This window comes from Hypanus sabinus, chromosome 23 (assembly GCF_030144855.1).
Source record: "Hypanus sabinus isolate sHypSab1 chromosome 23, sHypSab1.hap1, whole genome shotgun sequence".
Taxonomy (NCBI): Eukaryota; Metazoa; Chordata; class Chondrichthyes; order Myliobatiformes; family Dasyatidae; genus Hypanus; species Hypanus sabinus.
In genome coordinates, this window is record NC_082728.1 from 9,072,878 (window position 1) to 9,093,539 (window position 20,662).

Sequence of the window (20,662 nt, forward strand, 5' to 3'; positions counted from 1 at the left end):
CAAGGTTGCTGCCTGATGTGACACAAGGTGCGGAATGGAACAGCAACTTCTGTAGTCCTGTATCTACCTCCTCCTCTGAATTGAAAACTTCATTCCACCAACTGAACCCTTTTGTCCAGTCACCCCTTTGGCAGCTATTTTTCAACTGCTCACCTATTCTCCCTCTTTCATTACTCTTTCTTTTCCTAAACCACTCCTTTTGAATTATCTTCTGAAATCCCAGATTGTGATAGCTTAATTGCACTCCCTCTGACTCGCTTTTTATTTCATAATTAATTTTGTGTGAAATTCGTTAGAATCACAGTATAGTTATGTTGATGTTCTATTTATGGTATTCTTAAAGTTTTTTGATATTTCAGTCCAAATATTCCACACTGATGGATGGAATTCTGTTTTGTCTGCTGGCTGAATGGAAAATAAGTTGGCAGTTTCGATGCATTCTGTCTTGGCGTCAAGTGTATTACCTATGTGTTCCCTGTGCAATTAATTTGGCATAGAGAAAATCCACTTTGATAAGAAGGTTCTCTTCCATTAGTTAGGTTTAGGTGTGTCAGTACAAAGAATGAAAGGACAAAGCATGCTTAATTCCAATTAGGCTATATTTAACCAGAAAGTAATCAGAGCCATAAAACAAGATTTCTTTTCACCAATTTATTTGCTACAGATCTGACAAATACAACTGTACTTGATTGAAAACAAGACACATTCTCAGGTGTTTGTAATAAAGTTTTATGCTTGGATGTGCTGCAGCCCATCTCTAACTCCTACCAATGTATTGTAGTAACTTTTTAAGGTGTAACTTTTATTCTCGACAGTGTACATCAATTTCTCACGTATTCTGGTTAAAGTGATTTACAGCAGCAAATTCTTGCACTGTCATGTAGAGCCAAACTTGTTAAAAATAGAAGGCACTGAAAGAGCAACAGTTTTTTTTAGAAATAAGCTCAGCTTTACTTTATAGTCAGCATCTTTCCAATAAGTTTTCAAGACTACCAAAGCATACAAATTTTACAATGTCAATGTCAGGCCTCCTCTGCAGTAGACAGGGTTGTCTGGTCACTTAGACCTTGGTGGTGGTGGGAGAGGGTTTGTTTCTATTCTTTGTCACTTTCTACCCATCCTATCATCTGACCCTGCATGAGACATCATATCCCTGAACTGGGACATTGAGCTATAGCGGTGCAAAAAGAATTATGCACCAAAGTATCATTGTTACTAAGGTTGCACTTTCTATAGACATTTATTGATGGTCCTGACGAGGGGTTTCAACTCAAAATGTGAACTGTTTATTCCTCTCTGTAGATGCTGTCTGACCTGCTGAGTTCCTCCTGCATTATGTGTGTTTTCTGGATTTCCAGTATCTGCAGAATCTCTTGTGTTCATTTATTGACATGGTTGAAATGTCTTGAAAAAAAATTAAATATCAGTAGTTACAGGTCTTTTTCCATTCAGAAATTATTTGCCTCCTGAATTTTGCAAATTACTCCAGTTATTACTAATTGAAATTGAGGTATTATTTTCCTGCAATCTTTTTTGCAAATTAGCTATGCATTTAAAAGCTTATCCTGTAGTCAGTGTTGGTGTTATTAGACTTGACAATTACCCTCAGCATTGATGATGACGCGCTTCCACTCTGGTTTCGTGATTTCTGTTGGTGATCAATAAAGCCAGAGCGGAAACCAGACTTCTACGGCTGGGGTAGGAGGTGCCTGACAGGGCAGGTGCATGAGTAGTTTGTTGCTCTTCTCTCATCATTTGCACAGAATTGCTTACTACTCCAGAGCCAAGGATTCTAATGTCTCTAAATGATCTGGATTGGCCTTGCGATAGTGATTGCCAAATCACAATTTTTCCAAGGTGGATTTGGTCATATCCTTGAAATTTCTCCTCTATCCTCCTGGTAATCCCTTCCTATGACAGAGCTTGGAAGAAAATGTCTATTTTGAGAATCTAGTGCTGGATTAGTAAGTGATGTGCCCTGCCCAGAGGAGTTGAGTGAATAACCAGCCCTTGGCTCTGGGAGAGGAGACCGATGCTAGTTTGATCCTCGCGAATTTGGAGAGTTTTGTAGTGATGACATTCGTGGCATCCTTCCAGTACTCTGAGATCCCTCTATCAGGCAGTGCAGAGCTTAGAACCATACATGAGAGCAATAATTACTGCTGTTCAATGGACTATGAACTTTTAATACACTTTACCCCTAACAATCAAAGTCTTTGCTGGCACACTAAAGGCACCAGTGAATTTCATTATTGAATATAGCCCTGATGAAGGGTCTCTGTCTGAAACATTGACTCTTTATTCCTCTCCATGGATACAGAGTTCCTGTGTCATTTTGAGTTAATTTGGATTTCCAGCATTTACAGAATCTCTTGTGTTCATTATTGATGTTTGCCTTCATGAAGAGGCGGCTCCTGAAATATAAGTGGCCCAGGATCTTGTCTTTTACTGTGAGATGGCAGTGTTACACAGATGAGATTTTGGCCTCTGAGTTCCTGAAAATGCAAGAACTATTTGTATGTTTCTGCTTGGATGACCTAGGTCCTGGAGTGTCATCTCTGTATGTTGAACAGTAGTCCCTGGGAAGTTTGTTGAAGGTGAGATGTAGCACTGTGGTGAGAGAAACTGAAAAATCTGTTGGGGTAATGATGCAGCCTTGCTTCATGCCAGATTTTGCTGAGATTGGTTCTGTTCTAAGTTAATTGATTAGGCTAATTGCTTGCATGCCATGATAAAGTAAGCATGACATTACCTGGAATGTGAGGAAAGTGCTCCACAGTCCTTCCTGATGGAAGGAGACAAAGGTCTTGGTGAGTCATAAGAAGCTCGCTCATTGGTGCTCCTCCTCATCTCTTATCTTGGAGATGTTGACTCGTAAATGGCTTGTCTACTGTACTTCCAGATAGATGGAATCCACAATGATTTGGGGAGCAATGCCTTGGCTGTTGAGAGGAGCTGGTTTAAAAGGATCCTGTTGAGGATGATATAACAAGTTAGTGTCTTGATTGTTTATGTTGATTAGATACTACATTTTGTGAAAATAAATAGTTCTCCTTTGATAATGAACAGTTCACAATCTTGTATTTGTATAAATATAGCTATTCAGATTATAACATTTAAGTAGCGGTTTTTCCCCAAAAATAAGTAATAGAACTAACCTATGGCATAAATAAACAAGACATTTTTTTTTATAGAAAATCCTGGAAGTAATCAGCAGGTGAACCAACATCTAAGAAGACAGAAATGGCCAACATTTCAATACGATGATATCCATTACCTAGAAATTTAGAAATCAAATCTGTCTATCTTTCATCCCAATCCTCTGCGACTAAGAATCCCATGTGACCTTCTAGCTTTCAACCCACCTGTAGAGCAAATTCCCAGTGATATTTCTCTTGATTACATTTTCTCCTTGTTTCTCTCAGCAACCAATAATAATTAATTGGTATGTCTATCTTTGTATGCACTCAACAGCTGGCCTATTGATCTTGCCTTTCCTGTCTCGTGATTTAACTGCCTATCATGTTCCACTATGGTAGTCCTGTCAATCCACACTCCTGTGACTATTCCTTTTTATCTTCCGCAAGACACCCAAAATGCCTGGCATCCTTCCCTGTCATCCCCTGCTGTCAAAGTTTTTTTTTCTGTCACGAACAAACTACTCTATTTATCATCTTTCTTGGGATTCTGGTTTTTGCAAAAACCTGGCTTTCCATTGATGGATCTTTCTCTCTTACCAGTGGCATGTAGCCCGACTTCATATTCAGAAACATCCATTGCCAAGCCAAACACTGGAGACTAAATTTATAAAGTATACAACTTGAATTTTCCATGGCTACAAGAATCATTATGTACCCCTCACAAGTATTCATCATTTTGGAGCTTAGAAAGAGAAGTATCCATGGGTAATTCAGCCTTACAAAAAACAGCAATCAGGAAGAGCCTGGATTTCTACTTCATCCTTTCTCTGATCATATTCATTTTGCACCATTGGTCACTGAAATCAGGAAACCTTTTCCAAGTTTCTCCCCACTAACCCTGAAGCCATTGGTGGTTGCCCAAAACCTGCCATTTTTGAGTTGAGGCTCAGATCTACGTATTGGACAATGGTCAGCTGAGAAGAGAAAGTTCATAGCAGCCCACCTTAGCATAATTGTTTTGGTAATTTAATATTAGAAATTGTAAAAGATGTCGGCAACTTGTAGTATCATAATCTATTTTTAAATGGAATAGAAACCTGTAAATATCCCTACCTTTATACTCTACAGTCTATACTTTTTCATTGTAAAAGTTAATGAAAGCTAAGTGAACCTGAAAGCATAGTTTCCAAAGTTGGCTGATGTTTCTTGGAGGACAAATTTCTTTAAATTTGTTACAGAAGAGTAAAACACTGCTGTAATCTTTCAATTGCTGGAAGTTTGTCTTGCTAATTTGCAACTTTAGAAAGGGAGATATATTTCTCTGTATTTTTATCTAGTTCCACTAGTTATAGAATATAAAAAAATGATAATGCTGTGTAGCTTCTGCTACAATGGCAATATTAACAATGAACAGATACCACTTTCTCCAGGACAGGAATGATGAAAGGAATTGAACAAAAATATTGCATATGTTGTATAACTTTTGAAAATGCTACATAAAACATAAGATTCTGCTTTTGATTTGTTATTAGAATGGATTTTTGTTATCTACACATTCTAGGAAGTGAAAGTATACGCAACATGTATATTCTTGGCTACCTATAAACAAGAATTCTGATGTATATAGCATTTTCTTGCAAGATAACGGATGAGTGCCAGTAGTAGCATCAACTTTATTGGCCGTATAAATTTACATGTATAAGGAATACATGATCAGAATTGTAGAAATAAATGACTTTTTATGGTATTAGGATAAGTTTAATCTTGCTCATTGCATGCAAAATTGAAGGAGGGTGGGAAGCTGACTTGAAGCTTGGAAGTTCTTTTCCAGTTCTGTGGACTTACTGCTGAGATGTGCCTATTTCTACGTATCTATAATGTATGCATACACAGATTGTATGTATTGTATGGATAATGCAGAATGTTATTGATGAATGTAGTCTTATTTTAAGATTTACATAACTACTGTCAACTGTTTAGGCTTTATTCACTTAAATTGCTTCTGGGGAAAATAAATCATTCCAACTCATTTCTGGATTGGATTCAATTATGCAGAAAAATTGAAGTGTTGGTCAACCTGTAAATAATTAACTGCAAATGTAATTTTAATATAATTTTCAAAATGGAATTTGATAAACATTTAAAAGAAATAGTTTTTAAAAGCTCTGATCAAAGGACAAGGGAATGCAGCTAAATGAAAGTTTGTTGAGAGTCAGCACCAGCATAATGAGCTGAATCACTTCCATCTCCACAATATCGCCATACAATTCTATAAATGTTCCATGTGAGGACTTGATACGGTATTGTGAATTATAGTTTTTAAAAAATCTTAACTTTTTTTTCTAGTTTGGAAGGTCAAAGGGGATATGATTGAAGTTTCCTGGCTATTCAGGCAAACTAGGTAAATAAATTAATTACACAGGTTGGGAGCTCTGGCTTGTCTAAAAATTGAATCAGAATCTAAAGTAGTGAGGAAAGGATCCAAATCTGATTTATTTTCTGCTGTTAGTTGATCTTGGATAATGTAGCAATTGTCCTCTATGCTTGTGATGCAAAGAGGAAAATCATTCAGATCTCTGCTTCTGACAGCTATCCAATGACATCCTGTGACTTGTATCAGCTGAGGATGGTGTAGAATTAAAATTGGGTTTGATCCTGCCTACTGTTGAATAGTTAGCATTCACTGTGTTGGCACCAGGAAAGTAAGGCCTTTTGGCCATTGGAAGAAAATATAGCTGAGCTCAGGCTAGGGCAGAAATTGTTAAACAAAAAATAAATTTATGTGATTGTTCATAGCAGTCCTTTTATACTGTACTTGATGCTGCATGGCCTTGGTTGGACCACATATTGAATACTTTGAACAGTTCTGATTACTTCATTATTGGGAAAGTCTGTTGCTGTTGGGTGAATTGCAGCTTTTATTTACCCAAATGTTTATAGAGCCTCAAAGATTAAGTTATGAAATGAGAATTATACAAACTAGAAACACGTTTGCTGGAATACAGAAAAATGTAGGTGAGGCTTGTTGTGTTTGAAAGAAATTGATGGAGAGGTAAAGAGAAATTGACTGGTAAGAGTGTCCCAGGCAAGGAGATGTAACTTAAAAATAAAATGTGGACAGTTCATTCAAAACTAAGTGAATATGTGGAACTCTTTTGGAAAAGATACAAACAGTAAATTTTGCAAATGGTTCGGAGGGATTATGGATGCTGGAAAGTGAGTCAACTGAGGATAAAAACAAATCAAGATCTCTTTGATGACAATAGGATTTAGGAGTAAATGGTTTATGGCATTCCTTTTTTCCCTTGGAGCTAGGTTTCTCAACCAGGGTTCCCTGGAACCCTAGGATTCTGTGAGAGGTTGCCAAGGGTTCCATGAGAGATGGTGTTTTTTAAACAAAAACATCATTTTTTTTAACTTTGCGCAGCATGCGACATTAGTGTTCATAGTGGTGGGCAGTGACCAAGCAGTCCCGTTACCAGTCTCCTTAGAGGTCTCTCAGCCCAGTGTAAGGCAGTGTGCAGTAGGGCCATGTTTATTTGGTTGATTCCATTCTCGGTTTTTGATGCAAGATAGGGGCAGCCATTGATAATTTGGTGAGTGCTGCATTGCACAGAGGGGAAGATGGTAGGCTGATGAGGAGCACGAAGTGCATTTTCCAAGCATTGAATGGACTCACCCAACTTGGGCTGTGACGTCAGCCCCTCCCTCCGAGTTACCTCCCCAACTTGCCTTTGAATGTCGCCAACTGACTTAAGGAAGTGAACAAATTATCAGTGTAGTAGAAAATTGGAGGGATTTTTTTCATTCTGAGGTGGGGATTTTTTTACACGCTATGACTCAGTTGCTGGCTTGCTGCTTTGCTGTTATTGTAAACATTGCAAAAGGTGGATTGTGTAGGTTGGAAGTGAATTGTATTGTGAAGTTTTGTATTTTTTGCAGTTTTCTCATTTAGTTATTTATTATGCCGTTATTATGCAATGAAAAAGTCTGTCTTTTTGATGAAAGCTACTTATCAATGGGTTTTACATGGACTAATAATCCAAGTTGATCTGTTCCATTGTGCCTAGTCTGTGGCAAACAACTTACAAATGAAGCAATGGCTCCAGCAAAATTGAAAAGGCACTAAACTACAAAGCATAGCTATATGACATATGAAAGTGCTGATTATTTTAAAAGGCTATTGGAATCTCAAAACAGAGTAAAGCTTTTGTTCACAAAGTCACAGTTAAAGGGGTCAGGAAGTAAGTTATTTAGTAGGAGAAGTTACTACCCAGAAAAGGAGGAGTCACACAGTTGGTGAGAACTTTATAATGCCAGCATATCATAGTGGGCAAAAAGTCAGGACAAGATGCTGAACGAGAATTTGAAAATATTTCACTCTCAAACAGTACAATAATCAATCTGTTGATGACACATCACATAATGCTGAATAAGTTTTGTGTGATAAACTGAAAAACAACAGCTTCTCTATCTGGGTTGATGAGTCAATAAGTTTCACTAATGCATTTGTAAGATTGATGAATGATGGTGAAATTCACCACTTTTTTCTGTTGCAAAGAGCTGTCCAAAACAAGTAAAGGCCAAGATACATTTTGTCTTCATATCTGGAAACATAAGGTCTGTCTTGGAGGAACTGTGCTGGCACCTGTACTGATGGTGTCCCATCAATAGCTAGCCCCATGAGAGACTTAGTTTCTCTTGTAAAACAAAATTCTGATGTTGTCACAACACACTGCTTCAACATTGTCAATAAATTTTCATGTTGTAAACAGCATTAATTAAAATTAATTTACAGCCTTTATTTAAATTAAATCTACAGAGCCTATCTTTAGAAAAATTAAATCCCATTTTGGCTTAAGCCAGTTATTTAACAGAATTTTATTATGTTTGCCTTAAGAGTTTTTAAAATTATGAAAGGGAAAGAGATTAATTTCAAGAAAGGTAAGCTAAACATAATCACCTGTTTTTTTAAAGAAAGTTTGGCTAAAAATTCGTTTTCTTCTCAAAAGAGCATTAACAATTATTTATGACTTATTGATCATGCTAATGTACCAAGAGCTGTAGATATAATAATTTTTATGCAGGGGTTCCTTGGGACCTGAAAATTATTTTAAGGGTTCCTCCAGAGCAAAAAGTTTGAGAAAGGCTGCCTCAGAGACTTGGGTTTTGTTCTTCACTTGAGGTATCCTGTAACCAAAATGTGCAAATCAGGAAAGTAGAGGAGAAGTTATTTGTTTGCTTTTCTTTTTTGAAGTCAAATTTGACTAGAACGATATAGGTAGAATGTCATCTGAATGGTTGATATGATTCTGCTGTTTTCTGTGTCATTTCCAGATACATTGGGAGGTCAGATTCTATAACTATCAGCGTATGGAATCATAAGAAAATCCATAAAAAACAGGGTGCAGGTTTTCTTGGCTGCGTACGACTCCTTTCCAATGCCATAAATCGCCTTAAAGATACTGGTTGTGAGTATAAACAGTTGAAAAACATAGATACATTAGATTATTTTAACTTGCAATTTTTAATCTCTGTTAACATCTTGCTTGTCTTGACATCAGAACTTGTTTTCTTTGTTTTCTGTTTCTGAAGAAGTCTGCAACTGGGTTAGCTCAGTTTCTCTTTCCATAGATGCTGCCTGACCTGCTGAATGTTTCTAGTAATTCCTGTTTTGATTTCAGGTTTCCCTCATCTCCAGTTTTATTTTGATTTTCAATGATGTCCCTCAAAAGGAATTGGTTTTAGTTGGTGAAGCTCAAAGAGCAACAACAAACTGATTTTCTATTTGTTGCTCTTCTGACGAATGTTGACCTGAAGATTCATGCTTTCAACATACTGAAGGTTGAATATTGTGAAAATGAGTTGTTTTTCTCTGATCCTTAAGAATTATTCATTATCTTAATGTTCTTTGCCACATTTAAATGTTGTTTAATATTTTGAGGACCAGTGTCTAGCAAGAGTAAATGGAACGAAATAGATTTAGTTTCCTTTTGTTAAATTATTAGCATCTTATACTGTTGTAAGGATTATTAAGTGACATCTGAGGGTAGCAGTTGTCAGGTTACAGATATATCTGTCACAGTTGTTTTGCCACCAAGATTAAAGAGGGCAGGTGAAAATTCACCTTTAATCTTGTAAATACCTCGTAATCTTGACCATATAATGATAGGAAGGAAGGAAAAAGATAAAAAAAGAAATAGGTTATTACCTCAAGACTTCCTTGTTATATCTTCCACTCACACTTTCAACGGTCTCTCTAAAAGATCCAATCATGCTTTATTTTAAGAAGGCTGGGGTGTTCTGAATGTTTACCTTTCAAAATAATGGAAAAGTTATATATTCTCTTTGGGTCAGAAGACACAGATGTTAGGAGCAAAATTAAGCCAATTGGCCCATTGAATAGGTTTGACCATTCCATAATGGCTGATTTATTAACCCTCAAACTTTTTCTCTCACCTTCCCATAACCTTTGCCCTAACTGATCAAGAACCTGTCAACTTCCACTTTAAATATGCCCAATGACTTGACTTTCACAGCTGTCTGTGGCAGTGAGTTCCACAGATTTGCTACCCTCTGGTAAAAGAAATTCCTCCTCATCTCTTTTCTAAATTGACTTGTGTTCTGAGGCTATACCCTTTGGTTTTAGACTCCACCCACTATAGCAAACATCCTTTCCATGTCCACTCTATCTAGGCCTTTCAATATTCAATAGGTTTCAATGAGATACCCCTCTTCCCCCCCCCCCCCATTCTCCTAAACTCCACAGGCCTAGAGCAACCAAACACTCTTCATACATTAACCCTTTCATTCCCAGAATAATTCTCATGAACCTCCTCTGGACCCTCTCCAGTGCCAACACATCTTTTTTTAGATAAAGAGCCCAAAACTGCTCAATACTTCCAGTACAGTCTGAAAGGAAAGATTAAAAGTTTGAGAGAGCCATGATTTTCAAGGGATATTGGAAACTTGGTTAGGAAAAAGAGAGATATCTACAATAAATATAGGCAGCTTGGAGTAAATGAGGTGCTTGAGGAATATAAAGAATGTAAGAAGAATCTTACGAAAGAAATTAGAAAAGCTAAAAGAAGATTTGAGGTTGCTTTGGCAAGTAAGGTGATAATAAATCTGAAGGGTTTCTACAGTTATATTAATAGCAAAAGGATAGTGAGGGATAAAATTGGTCCCTTAGAGATTCAGAGTGGACAGCTATGTGTGGAGCTGAAAGAGATGGGGGAGATTTTGAACAATTTCTTTTCTTCGGTATTCACTAAGGAGAAGGACATTGAATTGTGTAAGGTAAAGGAAGCAAGTAGGGAAGTTATGGCAACTATGACGATTAAAGAGGAGGAAGTACTGGCGCTTTTAAGGAATATAAAAGTGGATAAATCTCCGGTTACTGACAGGATATTCCCTAGGACCTTGAGGGAAGTTAGTGTAGAAATAGCAAGGGCTCTGACAGAAATATTTCAAATGTCATTAGAAACGGGGATGGTGCTGGAGGATTGGCGTATTGCTCATGTGGTTCCATTGTTTAAAAAGGGTTCTAAGAGTAAACCTAGCAATTATCAGCCTGTCAGTATGACGTAAGTGGTGGGTAAATTCATGGGAAGTATTCTTAGAGATGGTATATATAATTACCTGGATAGACAGGGTCTGATTAGGAACAGTCAACATGGATTTGTGCGTGGAAGGTCATGTTTGACAAATCTTACTGAATTTTTTGAAGAGGTCACGAAGAAAGTTGATGAGGGTAAAGCAGTGGATATTGTCTATATGGACTTCAGTAAGGCCTTTGACAAGGTTCCGCATGGAAGGTTAGTTAGGAAGGTTCAATCGTTGGGTATTAATATTGAAGTAGTAAAATGGATTCAACAGTGGCTGGATGGGAGATGCCAGAGAGTAGTGGTGGATAACTGTTTGTCAGGTTGGAGGCCGGTGACTGGTGGTGTGCCTCAGGGATCTGTACTGGGTCTAATGTTGTTTGTCATATACATTAATGATCTGGATGATGGGGTGGTAAATTGGATTAGATGGTACTAAGGTAGGTGGTGTTGTGGATAATGAAGTAGGTTTTCAAAGCTTACGGAGAGATTTGGGCCAGTTAGAAGAGTGGGCTGAACAATGGAAGATGGAGTTTAATGCTGATAAGTGTGAGGTGCTACATTTTGGTAGGAATAATCCAAATAGGACATGCATGGTAAATGGTAGGGCATTGAAGAATGCAGTAGAGCAGAGTGATCTAGGAATAATGGTGCATAGTTCCCTGAAGGTGGAATTTCATGTGGGTAGGGTGGTGAAGAAAGCATTTGGGATGTTGGCCTTTATAAATAAATCAGACCATTGAGTATAGGAGTTGGGATGTAATGTTAAAATTGTACAAGGCATTGGTAAGGCCGAATTTGGAGTATTGTGTACAGTTCTGGTCACTGAATTGTAGGAAAGATGTCAACAAAATAGAGTACAGAGGAGATTTAGAATGTTACCTGGGTTTCAGCACCTAAGTTGCAGGGAAAGGTTGAACAAGTTAGGTCTTTATTCTTTGGAGCGTAGAAGGTTAAGGGGGGACTTGATAGAGGTATTTAAAATTATGAGGGGGATAGATGGAGTTGATGTGGATAGGCTTTTTCCATTGAGAGTAGGGGAGATTCAAACAACAGGACATGAGTTGAGAGTTGGGGACAAAAGTTTAAAGGTAACACAAGGGGGAATTTCTTTACTCAGAGAGTGGTAGCTGTGTGGAACGAGCTTCCAGTAGAAGTGGTAGAGGCAGGTTCGGTATTGTCATTTAAAGTAAAATTGGATAGGTATATGGACAGGAAAGAAATGGAGGGTTATGGGCTGAGTGCGGGTCAGTTGGACCAGGTGAGAGTAAGTGTTCAGCACTGACTAGAAGGGCCGAGATGGCCTGTTTCCGTGCTGTAATTGTTACATACGGGATATAGGATGTAATTGGGTGGTTGGGGTTCATTGGGCCAGAAGGGCCTGTTACTGTGCTTTATCTCTAAAGATAAAAGGTCCTGTAAAAGTTTTTTTAGACTTGTTCAATAGTGAAGAACTCAAGCTTCACTAGTTATTGTACACAACTGGAATCATTTATAAAACCCTTCTGTACTAGTTCCAGAGCCTTCACATCTGCCCTTAAGTCTGTTGCCCAGAAGTTAACTGGATAAACTATCATATACATAAAGTACATTAAAATGGGTGTAAGGACAAATGTCATTACTATGGTGAGGTACTTGACTGTATATCATTATAATAAAAGGTTTTCATTCAATATCATCTAAGTTTTAAACTTCTAATCATACTTTATACAACAGCCTCCACACAAAATAACCTCGTGACATTTTATAAGCAATTGAAATGTGTACCAGTTGTGTTTTAGTATAACAACTTGTCATCTGTTATAATTCATTTGCGTCATTATGACACTGTGGATTATAATGCAGTGTACCAGTGGACTGTGAGTGTCAGAGCAGGAGTGAGTGCTATCATTATTTATAAAGAAGAAAAGTGCTAGGCAAACTCAAAGGTCTTAAGGTTGCTAAGTCACCTGAGCCAGATGGACAGCATCCCAGAGTTCTGATAGAGGTTGCTGAAAAGATAACAGATGCATTGGTCATGATCTTTCAAGAACTGCTTGATCCTGGCATGGTCCTCGAGGACTGGAAGATTACAAATGTTACTCCACTCTTGAAGAAGGGAGGAAGGCAAAAGAAAAGAAATTATAGGCCAGTTAGCCTAACTTCAGTGGTTGGGAAAATGTTGGAGTCTATTATTATGGATGAGGTTTCGAGGTATTTGGAGACCAATGATAAAGTAAGTCTAAGTCAGCATGGTTTCTTTAAAAGGAAATCTTGCCTGATGAATCTTGTTAGAGTACTTCAAAGAAGTAACAAGCAGGGTAGACAAAGGAGAGGCAGTGGATGTCATTTACTTGGATTTTCAGAAGGCATTTGATAAGGTGTCATAGAAGAGGCTGCTTAATTAGATAAAATCCTATGGCGTTATAGGAAAGATGCTGGCATGGATAACAGAACGGCTGACAGGCAGGAGTTATCGCGTTAGAATAAAAGAGATCTTTTCTGGTTGGTTGCTGGTGGCTAGTGGTGTCCCTCAGGGGCTAGTATTGGGACTGTTGTTTGTTAATGATTAAGATAATGGAATTGATGGCTCTGTGGCAAGGTTTGCGGATGATACGAAGATAGGTGGAGGGGTAAGTAGTGCTCAGGAAACAATGCAATTTCAGCAGGGCTTGGACAAGTTGGAAAAATGGGCAAAAAAAGTGTCAGATGGAATACAGTGTTGGGAAATGTATGATAATGGATTTTGAAATAAGGAACAAAGGTACAGACTATTATCTACGTTTGTAAATAGGGAGAAGGTTCAAACATCAGAGTTGCAAAGCAACTTGGAAGTCCTTGTGCAAGACTCTCAGAAGGTTAATTTACAGGTTGAAGTCAAATGCAATGTTGGCATTTATTCCAAGGGGAATAGAAAATAAAAGCAAGGAGATAATTCTGAGCCTTTGTAAGGTAATAGTCAGGCCGCACTTAGTGTATCGTCAACAGTTTTGGGCCCTCGTATTTCAGAAAGGATGTGTTGTCATTGGAGAGAGTCCAGAGGAGATTCACGAGGATGATTCCAGGAATGAAGGGATTAACATATGAGAAACATTTGGCAGCTTTGGGCCTGTACTCACTGGAATTTAGAACAATGCAGAGCATCTCATTAAGAACTACCGAATATTGAAAGGACTAGATAGAGTGGATGTGGAGAAGGTGTTTCCTATGGTGGGTGTACTCAGAACTGGAGGGCATGGCCTCAAACTTGAGGGGCAACTCTTTAGGATGGGGTAAAGAGGAATTTTCTTTAGCCAGAGAGTAGAAAATCTGTGGAATACTTTGCTACAGACTCTGGTATATGCAAGGAAGAAGTTGATCATTTCCAGATTGGTCAGGGCATCAAAGGATATGGTGAGAAGGCAGGTGAACAGGTTTGAGTGGTATCCGGGATCAGCCATGCTGGAATGGCGGAGCAGTCTCAATGGGCTGAATGACTTAATTCTGCTCCTATGTCTTATGGTCTTATGCACTGTAGATTAACAATGATTTTTAAAATATCTGTGCTGCTAACTTTGAAACTTGATATGACATGGCAGTGGTAAGTATTTTTAAGAATAAACTATTGACTCGAAATGTTCCTACTTTTTACAGACCAGAGGCTGGATCTATGCAAACTGAGCCCTAATGACAATGATACAGTAAGAGGGCAGATAGTAGGTATGTGAAATATAGTGTTATTGTTTTTAGGACACAAAGCAGTGAAATAATTTAAATATTCACAAATGCCTCTATATACTATTCAATTTTCTGAGAAAGTCACAGAACTAGGTAAACGGTCAAATTAAGTTTATTTTTATCACTCTTGGTTAGAGACAGTTCTCCGGAATGGGGCATAATAATTTTCCCAGAGGTTTAAAATCCAAGGTAATGGCCAGAAAGTTTAATCATAATTTAGAAACTGGGCACAGTTGCCTTGAAAATGAAGAATATAGGGGCATAAGCTGAAAATTAGACGCTGGTCATTTAAAAGTGAAATTAGGAAATTGTTAATTTTTTCATCTAAAATGCTGTGGTTTGTGCCCAAGTAAATTTTTTCAGATTTGGGTTGATTGGCTTTGTTAGATCCAGGGACTTTGTCATTCTTGAGTATTTGTATTTTTTTCATGTTTAAAATGTATATACATAATTAACTGAAGTAGTTTATTTATTAACAGTGAGTCTTCAGTCTCGGGATCGAATAGGCAGTGGAGGTCCTGTGGTAGATTGCAGTCGTCTGTTTGACAATGACTTGCCAGATGGGTAAGAAATTATTAATAATATATTTGGGAAGCTTGTAGAAAGCCAAAGCACTTTATAAAATGTTGTGAATTACTAATAGTAAGTAAATAGTAAAAGGTGATAAAGGGGACTGCTCCAGGAATTAAGATTTAAAATGTACACTCTTGATTGCTTTCATTACTTTGTGTCATTATCCCGAACAAGCAAAAAAAAATTTGAGGTACAAGAAATCTGCAAAAAAAATTGTCATTGTTTGGTCTTTATATTTTTCTATTTCTTGTTGTTTGCATTTTATTGCTGCATGTGCACCAACAAACTAATGCATTTTGATGAAGCTTCACTAATATAAGTAGAAGTGAAAGTGTTATGCATTAGACTGATTAGACATCTTTGGAACATGAGAGATGGAATTAACATTTTATGGTAGTTTCCTTTACTGAGCCATAGTCTCCTGTCAGAGTTCTACCTGACCTGCTGCATTTTACAAATACCTATTTTTATCTTTGAAACTTGTAGCATCTACATTTTTTTGTTTTGTAAACTGTAATTTCATTTTAGAGAGAGATAGCTACAACATATCAGCTTCTCAAACATTTATTGCTGTATTTCTAATCACGTGGGGAAAATCCATTTGTAAGTGGATTTTCCTTTGATACAGCAATATATTTCATTACATTGAAAATCTGAGGTTAATCATAAAGGAACAGAGAAATTATATAAAACAAAAATGCACTGTGTTAATGTAAACCAAAGGTTTTGAAAGGAGTGTACGGTAGCAAATAAAGTGATTAAGTTACAGCCTGAGGAATAGAGGGTCACCTGGGAGCAGCAGTACGTGTACATAGAAATGAGGTACTAACCAGATAAGACTGCAAAACAGTCACATGTCATCAAATTTCCCTTTGCGGTCTATGTCTGACTGTACTCACAGCAATATGATGGAGTCCCAACTGTCTTCTGAAATGGCTTAGCAAGTTTCTCACTTGCATCAAGATCACAATATGATAACAAGGGAAGCAAAACTGGAGAGAAACTTGAGAGAATTCAGACATAACAAGGTTCTCCCCATTTTTGTTGACTTTGAAAAGTCCTTCCCGCATCAATGTGGTGATAGCTGTCTCATAGAGCACAGCACAGTGGTCCTTTGGCCCATGATGTTATGCTGACCTTTTAACCTACTCTAAAATCAATCAAACACTTTCCTCCTTTAAAACCCTCCATTTTTCTTTCATTCATTTGCATTTCTAAGAGTGTTTTAAATGTCCCTAATGTATCTGCCTCCAACCCCACCTGGCTGGGTATTCCACATACCCATCACTCTCTGTGTTTTAAAACAAAAATAACTTTGACATCCGCCCTATACTTTTCATCCAATCACCTTAAAATGATGCCCCCACCCTGTTTTAGGCAAATTATATTAGGTAAAGTACCTGATTATCCACTTGAACTATGCCTCTGATCGTCTTGTTCACTTTATCAAGTTACCTACCATCCTCCTTCACTCCAAAGAGAAAATCCTGGGTCACTAAACCTTATCCTCGTAAGACATGCCTTCTAATCCAGGCAACTTCCTGATATATCTCTGTACCCTCTCTAAAGCATCCACATCCTTCCTATAATGAGATGGCCAGAACCAAACACAATACTCCAAGTGTGTGTTACCTGGCTCAGTTTAGGCAATTGCACCTTAAGATAAGGATTGGCTGTAGAACAAAATGAAAGAGAAGGTTCCTTATTGAGAAGTGTGACTCTGGATTTTTCTTCCCCACATGGTAAAGCCTGATTACTTGATAAGCATGTTCAGAACTGAGATTAATAGGTTTGGGGCACTGAGAGAATAGTTATTTTAAGGCTTTAGAGGAAAGTGTAATTCATGTAGTAATAATATTGAAAGGCAGTGCTTGCTTTTTTATGGTGAAAAACCATTGGCACTAGAGTATTCTGTTCTAAAGTAACTGCAGAATTACAGCTCCAAAGTAACATTTTTGCTTTGGTTACATACTTCAACTAAGCTTAGGTTGAGTTTATTTTGAGAGTCATAGTTACCTAAATTTGGTATTACTCCTAAATGTGTATGATAGTCAATTTATAATTTGACAAAGAGATTTGCAATTTACAGTTGTTCTCATTGTTAACCTGTTAATATAATTAGAAAACTTTTTAAACAAGTTGCAAAATAGTAATAGACAGCTTTCTATTTGTAAAATAAAAACCCGTTGAGTTAGTTTATGTGTATCCTTTGACAACAAGGTCTCCTCATTAATTTTTTTTTAATGCCAAACAGTTACTAATTAGTTATACTTATACATGTATGGGATGCAGTAGAACAGAGTCATCTAGGAATAATGTTGCATAGTTCCCTGAAGGTGGAATCTCATGTGGGTAGGGTGGTGAAGAAAGCTTTTGGGATGTTGGCCTTTATAAATCAGAGCATTGAGTATAGGAGTTGGGATGTAATGTTAAAATTGTACACGGCATTGGTAAGGCCGAATTTGGAGTATTGTGTACAGTTCTGGTCACCGAATTATTGGAAAGATGTCAACAAAATAGAATGAGTACAGGGAAGATTAACTAGAATGTTACCTGGGTTTCAGCACCTAAGTTGCAGGGAAAGGTTGAACAAGTTAGGTCTTTATTCTTTGGAGTGTAGCAGGTTGAGGGAGGAATTTAAAATTATGAGGGGGATAGATAGTGTTGACGTGGATAGGCTTTTTCCATTGAGAGTAGGGGAGATTCAAACAAGAGGACATGAGTTGAGACTTGGGGGCAAAAGTTTAAGGGTAACATGAGGGGGAATTTCTTTACTCAGAGTGGTAGCTGTGTGGAATGAGCTTCCAGTAGAAGTGGTAGAGGCAGGTTCGGTATTGTCATTTGAAGTAAAATTGGATAGGTATATGGACAGGAAAGGAATGGAGGGTTATGGGCTGAGTGCGGGTCAATGGGACTAGGTGTGAGAGTAAGCGTTCAGCACGGACTAGAGGGGCCGAGATGGCCTGTTTCCGCGCTATAATTGTTATATGGTTATATGTTTTAAATTCACATCTGAAGCTAGACACCTGAAAAGCAGAGGTTTAGTTTGATCACAATGTCTCAGTTAGCTCAAATCACGAACAAGAGAAAATCTGCAGATGCTGGAAATCCAAGCAACACACAGAAAATGCTGGAGGAGCTCAGCAGGCCAGGCAGTATCTATGGAAAAAAAATACAGTTGACATTTTGGGCCGACTGTACTTTTTTCCCCATAGGTGCTGCCCGGCCTGCTGAGTTCCTCCAGCATTTTATGTCCTAGTGGCTCTGGCTTCCAGTTTTTTTTTATTTTTAAAGTCTTCTAACTATAATCTTTAATCTGATATTTAAGCAACACCCAGATTGTGTTCTTAATTCCTGACAGTGCACCTATCAAAGGCCAGAAAATTTGTTCTTATTTTTTGCAGTTTTATTTATTTACTGGACTTTTTTTTCCTATTTTGATGCTCTTGAATACTCACCATGGACTGTTCATAAAACTCTTGCTTCTTTGACAGTTAAAATAACCAAAGTCCATGTGTAAGATCTATTCACACGAATTTAGAGAACATATTTAAATTTTGTATGGAGCTCAGAAGTTACTGAGAATAGCAACATAAACTAGAACAATAGGGTCATCTGTCCAGTATTCATTAAATAATGGGTGTTGGCCAGGGCACCAAGAAAATTGTTGATATATAAGCTATTTTGTATTGCAGACAAACAAATATAGTCTTCATTCTATGTTCAATCCATAAATATTGACCATTCATAATGCAGTGCCTTTTTAATATAGCATCCACTAGCACAGAGCTGTTCTTGGAATGAGGTTTGAACCCATATATGGAAGACATAATTTGTGATAGATAATATATAATCACTTTACCAGTTCACACTAAATTCTAGGAACTAATGAGTTTGTAACCAAGTTTTGGAATGAATCTTGATGATCCTTAGTGTTAAATTGTTTCCAATATTGGCTTTGGACACATTCTTAACCCTCTTCAGGAAATGTCATTTACAATCTTTTTCTGTTCATTAGTTGGGAAGAACGAAGAACTGCCTCAGGTCGGATACAGTATCTCAATCACATCACGCGAACAACACAGTGGGAAAGACCAACTCGGTAAGCACAGGATGATGGACGTCCCTTTAGTTGCTAGCATACCTGAGGTCTGACAATGTTTGCTTTTTAAAAATAGGTGCTTTTAAAGCATTTAAAAAAAATTAATCGGTGAACCATGCTAGCCTTTTAATGAGGGTTAACTTGCCAACTCACTTTTAAAATAGCTTTCCCTTTGTCTTGCCTTTTCCTGAGAAGGATGCACATCCTCTTGTGTCCATTTTACCAGACATAAATGCCTTTTTCCCACATTTTTGATTGAACCACCCTAAATAAAAAAAATAATGCAGCTAATAAGCTTATCCACTATCTGTTTAATGCTCCTGCAATATGACATACTTATAAAGATGCAGTTTGGTTCTGATCAATAGTCTGTAGCATGATCTGTTTTGCAAAGTATTATGTAAAATGGTAACTAAGTTGAAATTCCTGAACACAGTAGTTGTGTGTAATGTGCTGAAAGCACTATCCAGAGTTCAGTGCAACACCAGAATTCAATACTGCATTTCTTTGTAAATAGTCTTCTTTAGAAGTGTTTGAATTAATGTAAAGTTTAAATGCAAAATTTGTTTTAAAAAACTTTGCAATATTCCTCAGCTCAAAATTTTCTCTCCTTTTTTATTCTAGCTTTTTTCTTTTGGGGCCTATTGATATTTTTATCCTCCTATTTTAAAAAAAAGTTATTGTACTTGTTGTCAATTCCCAAATTTAGTAAGCCACCACTTTAACATGCTAAAATTGGTGAAGATCTATCCTTTGTTGTTAGGTACACGACAACCATGATGGAACAGATATATTTCTAGGTCAGGAGGGTGTGTGGCTTGAAGGATGTCGTATTGTTCCAATGCACTTGCTGTGCTAGTTTGTTTAGTTGGTACAGATTGAAATTCTGAGGAGCCTTGACAGCAGTGGTGGATGAAATGTGTATTTGCAATGGTGAATACAGTAACAATTAATCAGGGTGCTGTGATAACGGCATATCTTGTGTTTTTGAGCAGTTACAGAAGTGAAGAATATTAAGTCATTACCTAGAATTGTGATTTGTAGATGGTATAAAAGGTTTAATGCCTCGGAGAGGGCAGGGTGCAGTGAGTTGATTAAAAAAATGAACTCAGTAAGTCAGGCAATATCTACAGGGATGAATAAATGGTCAGCATTTTGGGCTGAGACTCTTCATCGAGACTTGGTCCTGTTGAAGAGTCTCAGCTCAAAATGTCGAGCTGATTAATCCTCTCCATAGATGCTACCTGATCTGAGTTTGAGCATTTTGTGTGTGTTGCTCAGGATTCCCAGCATTTGCAGAATCTCTTGTGTTTATGATTAAAATGAAGATCTGCACACTTATTTATTGGTGTTTGAATGTGGTCACCAAGGCCTCTATTTATTTGCCACCTACAATTGTCCTTGAGAAGGTTATGGTAAACTCCTGCAGTCCTTGAGGTAAAGATACTCCCACGGTGTTTTTGGATAGGTCGTTTAAGTACGTTGATCTGAATGTTAACAGTATTAGGTTTCCATATTGGAGGTTATTCTGCAATAGTGATGTTTCC

The 20,662-nt window shown here is 37.5% G+C and overlaps 1 protein-coding gene across 1 annotated transcript in view; it reads left to right on the plus strand.

Moving 5' to 3' along the window:
- Positions 1–20,662, plus strand: part of smurf2 (SMAD specific E3 ubiquitin protein ligase 2) — a 229,678-nt gene that overhangs the window by 138,422 nt on the left and 70,594 nt on the right. Inside the window, exons 5-8 of the mRNA XM_059948311.1 lie at positions 8,478–8,611; positions 14,357–14,422; positions 14,920–15,004; positions 19,032–19,115. Coding sequence (XP_059804294.1) covers positions 8,478–8,611; positions 14,357–14,422; positions 14,920–15,004; positions 19,032–19,115 — 369 coding nt within the window. The remainder of the gene's footprint in view (positions 1–8,477; positions 8,612–14,356; positions 14,423–14,919; positions 15,005–19,031; positions 19,116–20,662) is intronic.